This window comes from Dipodomys merriami, unplaced genomic scaffold (assembly GCF_024711535.1).
Source record: "Dipodomys merriami isolate MVZ:Mamm:240054 unplaced genomic scaffold, mDipMer1.0.p SCAF_489, whole genome shotgun sequence".
NCBI lineage: Eukaryota > Metazoa > Chordata > Mammalia > Rodentia > Heteromyidae > Dipodomys > Dipodomys merriami.
Genome location: NW_027206056.1, coordinates 601,241 through 607,012, shown reverse-complemented (window position 1 = coordinate 607,012; position 5,772 = coordinate 601,241). Strand labels below are relative to the sequence as shown.

At 38.4% G+C, this 5,772-nt stretch overlaps 1 gene segment (V, D, J or C); it reads right to left on the bottom strand.

Annotated features, from left to right (window-relative positions):
- Nucleotides 1-3,124: 3,124 nt before the first annotated feature.
- LOC138809170 (immunoglobulin kappa variable 2-29-like) lies at nucleotides 3,125-4,384 on the bottom strand. The segment is given in 2 exon segments: nucleotides 3,125-3,917; nucleotides 4,284-4,384. Coding segments are annotated over 2 exon segments (381 nt in total).
- Between the last annotated feature and the right edge of the window lie 1,388 nt (nucleotides 4,385-5,772).

Sequence of the window (5,772 nt, the reverse complement as noted above, 5' to 3'; positions counted from 1 at the left end):
GGACCATCTAACAGAGGTACTCAACTCAGGGCAGACAAGAAGCCAAGGGAAGATAGGAAGTGATCAGGGCAAGATAGAGTCCCAAGGTCATGTCTACTGGTGGTGTAGTTACTCCAACTAAGCCCATACCATGCTTTTACAACATCCCAGTAATAGTCCTTCACTGCTAACCTTTCAAGTGATGAATCTATTCATTGTGGCAGAGCCCACATGATTAATCTAGAAGCACACTCATGAACACCCCTTCAGAATGAGCTAATTTCTTTGACATTTCTCAGTCTAATCCAGTTGACAATAAAGATTAACCTATCTATTATATTGGTCAGTTTTCCATCACTGTGATAAAATAACTGAGATAATCACCTCAAAAAGAGAAAAGATTTAAACTCATTTTTTAGAAGGTTTCATCTAAGATTTCTTGGCCCTGTGAAGATGGGCTGGTGCAAGGAAGAATTTCCTATTTCCAGTAATATTTGATTGTCAAAACCCAGGTCTTTAAAAATTCTCCACAAAGAAATGAGATCTTATGATTGTTGATATATCAATGGCACTAATTTGTTTATTATACAATATAAGCCTTATTGAAGCATAATACCATGTCTGACACTACAAAATATTACTTAATGTAGTTTAAATTATGATTACCTTTTACTAGGAACAATAATAACTACAGCAACAATGCTGTTCCTAATACAGAATGGCTTTTCCTTTGCCCGATAAATCCAAACTAATGTGATAACCTACACTACTGAGGAATAATGATCTACATCTGCTTTGAATAGGAAGAGACTTTGTTCTAAAGGCCTTTCTAGGATGAAGACAGGGAAAGGGTGTTTGAATAAAACAAACGTTCACAGACCTTCTTCTAGCAAAACGACTTACTGAATTTGAGCATCTGACTGTGTCTGAGAATAACAGAAACAACAGGGGGCGCAGCTGGGGCAGCCCAGCCTCAGGCATCTGCTTTGCTGGAAGGTTTGATGACTTGTAACACTCTGGAAAGACTTTTATATTCTTCTTGACAGTGATAAGTGGTGTCATCTTTAGATTCTAGGCTGCTAATGCTGAGAAAATAATCTGTCCCAGATCCACTGCCACTGAACTTCGATGGGAACCCATAGCACAAATTGGATGAATAAGTGATTAAGAACCTTGGAGGATTCCCTGGTTTCTTCAGATACTAATGTAAGTTATAGCTAATGTCCTGACTGTCCTGGCAAGTGATAGTGACTTGTCTCCTTGAGACACATGCAGGGAGGATGGAGACTGGATGTCATATCTGGTCCCTGACATAGAAATACAGAATCCAATATTCACAAAATTATGCATGTTTCATGTTTCATGACCACATTGAGCTGATGAAATTCCCATTGCTGTCCTTTCTTACCCTGGAGCCAGATTAGTAGGATCCCTTGGAACTGAGCAGGGACCCTCAGGTCCACGATGTGTTGTGACTGAAAATGATTCTTGCACAGAGAAGCAGCTTTTTCAGAAATTCTTAAGACAAAGGACTGTGTTCTGGATGCATAAAAATCAGCAGGAATTAGATAGGAGTGGGCAAAGAAAGGGCTATCTTATCTTATACAGCCCAGAAGAGTTCTGAGTCCTCAGACTATCTGGATTATGCAGACTTGAACAGAGTTGCCTAAGAGAACCTGTTTTGTCCTGAGAACCACAGGGCAGAATCACTCTAGCATCCTATGGGTAGTGTCTTTTGCTCAATTCATGGGTCCTGGCATCCTTTCTTGGTAACTTTAAAAATCTAAGACATCTTATTATGGAATCATATGAGGAAAATGTTAAGAAATTTAAGTAGTTCTGCTGAATTTGGGAACTGTGACTATTGCTGAGACCAAAGAGATTCCCTTTTCTTTCTCAATGTCTGATGCTCTCTGTGTAATAAATCATTTTCACAAGCAGTAAGTGGCAAATGAGATCTAAGCAGATAGATAAACAGACATGCCTCAGAAAGATGCATAGACAGTCAGATAAATAGACGATACATAGACTGATAAACAGATAATTCATAAATAGATATCCACAGACATGTCCCTATAGATAGAAGTGTAAAATAGAGAAAATGATAATTACATGAAACACAGTGTCATGATCTATATATAGGAGCGCAAACATTGTCATTTGTTCTTGTCATCTCCAGATGTGTGGATATTGCCCTCCACTTCTGAATACTCTTTTCTATCACCTCTTTCTAGAATATCCAACATCACAAACCATTTTCTTCCCACCTCTGCAGATCCTCTGGTTCTTTTTAGCTCTGTCATATGGCATTTTAATGTTATTTATCTCTTAAATGCATGGATGACTGACTTCATGAATCATATTTATCTTTACTTAAAGATTATACATAAGTCAAGGGATGAGATGTTCTCTACATCATAAATTTAATTGTATCATTTAATCCAATTGTTCCAAGAAAACCTGCATATACTTATATCACTTATATTTTTAAATTTTGTTCCAAACAGAAAGCAATATTTAGTGATTTTGTTTAGAGCATGGGAGGCAACCAGGTTATGAAAATAATCCAAGGAATAAAACGAAAGGATAAGGTAGAATGTTGCTCACAGTGTTGATGTCCAAAATATGGAAAGCATATCTACATTATGCTAAGAGAAAGAAGATCTCAGGCTGTTGAAGTTAGAGTGCAATGTGTTGAGGTTGTCCCCACAGAATTGTACAAAAAGGGGAACAACTTCAGTGCACACACACACACACACACACACACACACAGAGAGAGAGAGAGAGAGAGAGAGAGAGGCATACACACAAAGTTTAGGCTGACAAGGATTAGCCAGAACTAATATTGGTAAAGAACACATTAGTAGGACAAAGGCACAAAGAAAGGGACAAGGATCATTGAGGTTAGGAAAGGGGTATCAGGGCTATCATAGTTGTAGAAGCATGTGAAGTAAATTGCCTTCAAGAGAAGTATAGGTGACATATACAGTAGGAAATTAGGATTAAAAGGAATAATCAGATATTGAAATTCAGCAAATATAATTAGAAACAAAATTTTCACTGTTGCAAAAGTATTACAGAAATAAAAAAGGGAAAATAGTGGAATAAACTCTGATTTGGGGTTGTAAATAAAACCTAGAGTAAATTTCTTTGTTTTATAGAAATATGAATTAAATGTATATTTATAGAATGAAAGTGTAAAAATGCATCATAGATCAGTCGACTGTATAGATAAATACACAGAGGCTAGTGCTTCCTAACATAGAGAGAGTGAAAACTTTTAATGCCACATCTAGTTTTCTAAATTATCTTTCTGTAGTTGTACAAAGGAGTTGCCATTTAACAAAGTCATATATAAATATTATGTATCTTGGTCAATGTCACCCCTTTCAATGTTTTCCCCTATCCCCTTACCCACTCTGACCCTTTCTTTCTTAATTTTGTGGTCTATAATTTAAATTTCTTGATTGCATTTCCACTCAGAGTCACTCTCACATTGATCTCACATTGATCTTCCTCCTAGGCAGACTCACACAATCTGCTGGGCTGCTCCCCAGACCAGCCAGCCATGAGGGCAGCTCACCCAGCCAGATGCGAGGTTTTTGTTCAAGGCTGTATCACTGTGGGAGGAACGTGTGTACCTTGAAAACAGTAATAAACTCCAACATCCTCAGCTTCCACTCTGCTGATTTTCAGTGTGAAATCTGTGCCTGACCCACTGCCACTGAATCTGTCTGGGACCCCAGATGCTCGTTTGGAAACCAAATAGATCAGGAGATGTGGAGACTGGCCTGGCTTCTGCAGGTACCATTCCAAATAGGTGTTTCCATTACTATGCAGGAGACTCTGACTGGACCTGCAGGAGATGGAAGCCAGCTGCCCCAGGGTGACAGGTAGGGAACTCGGGGTCTGGGTCATCACAACATCTCCACTGGAACCTGAAATTAGAATAAGACAGAAGTGCAAGGTTATATATAATCATAGAGAACCATGTGTTTATTACTATTATTTAGGTAAATATTGCTTCTTATTCATAGTCATGATTTGATTTATAAACTCAAAATACTAAATATTAAAAAGATATATTTTTGAAGCACAAAAGTGTCTAGTGGAAGTCAATGACAGTATTCCTTCCTAGCAGTCTTTACCCAAGCACAGGTACTCATTCTGGAATGTTTCTCACTCTCTCAGACCTACACATTATTTGTCCTAGCATGAACATCTAACACATGGATAAGGCACAACTGGGCCCTGAGAGCTCTCCCTTCTGCCCTCTCTCATTCCTCATCTCCCTTTGTCCTTACCAGGGATCCAGAGCATTAACAACCACAGGAGCTGAGACAAGGACTTCATTTTTGGAGTAAAATGAGGAATCTTGACAGGCCAAGGCAAGTTCAGAGCTGAGTCTTTATCTCAGATTTAGAAAGGAAGGTCCTCTTTAGAGAGCAATATGCAAATAACCAGGTGGGTGCAGCAGTGTGAGAAAAGAAAAAGGGAAGGTAAAGCCTGCTCTTCTGAGAAAAGTGTCAAGTGTGTTCTGAGTTTGATGATAATCAATAAAAATCCATGATACCTGTGGTAATAGGAGGGACCCCACTTTGAAAGTCTGGAACTGCAGGCTCCAGAGAGTGTACATGTTCCTACCACCATACTATATGTATGTTTAAGTCCAGGACAGTCTTTTGGAAAGAATGGACACTGGGGCCCAGACCCGAGCCGGGTCTGCTGACTTCCCTCAGCTAGTCTAGAGAAAGACATAGCGCACACTATCAGCAGCTCTGATCCTCAGGGAATTGACCAAAATAGGAGCACAGAGTTGACGGATAAGAAGAAGCAAGGATAATATCTACAATTGTTAGAAATTCTGTTTCCAAAGAACTTCCTATTAAGACGTAGAGTAAAGAAACGTCAAGGAGAACACGATTTTCCCTTATAGATAGTGAACTAATAATACAGTTATTGGAACTTATAAGGGAAAAGTAAAATGGTAGAATATTTATATCAGAGAATGGGAATATATATATTAAATGTAACAATTTTTAAAATCCACTAAATATCCTTTCATTGTTCTTCACTATATTTGTACAGCAAATTAATTAAAGGTTTTATTGAATGTTCCCTCTAGAAAGTAATGGAAGGGTGAAATTGATCAAGATGCATTGCACTCAAACACTGACATGCTGAGGTAAAACCCCTTTGTGTAACTTCTGATGCATAATCATATACATATAATTTATGATTAACTTAAATTGGTATTTAACATCTTAATGTATCTAGTCTCAATCTAATTTAACCAATATTTGCATAATTATCTCAGAGTTTTCATTGTCTTCTTCTTGTCTCCAATGATGCTGGCCTATCTGAGCCAGAACATCACCTGGGAAGAGGGAGCATCTGAAGAAGGAGGCTTGTACTGATGTCCCAATGGTCCCCACTTGGCCATTGGAAAAGGTGTCTTGTAGGAAGTGATTACATCAGGGGAGTTCCTGAACTCTGGAGGACTAAGGTTACTCTCCTGAAGTGAGAGTAGGTTCAACAGTAGTTGTTTGTGATGAAAGGAAGACAATCATATGCTTGACCACTTCAACTTGCAGCGAGTTCTCTTTTTATAGACACACCATATTTTCCCACAGACATGACAGCTATCAACTGATGAGAACACTGATGAGAATATTACATCTAGGGCTTTCTGCATCTAAAACTTAGCTTTGTTATAGAAAAGGCTGGAAATGTGGCTTAGTATAGAGTGTTTGCCTAGCATATATGAAGCCCTGGGTTCAATTTCTCAGTACC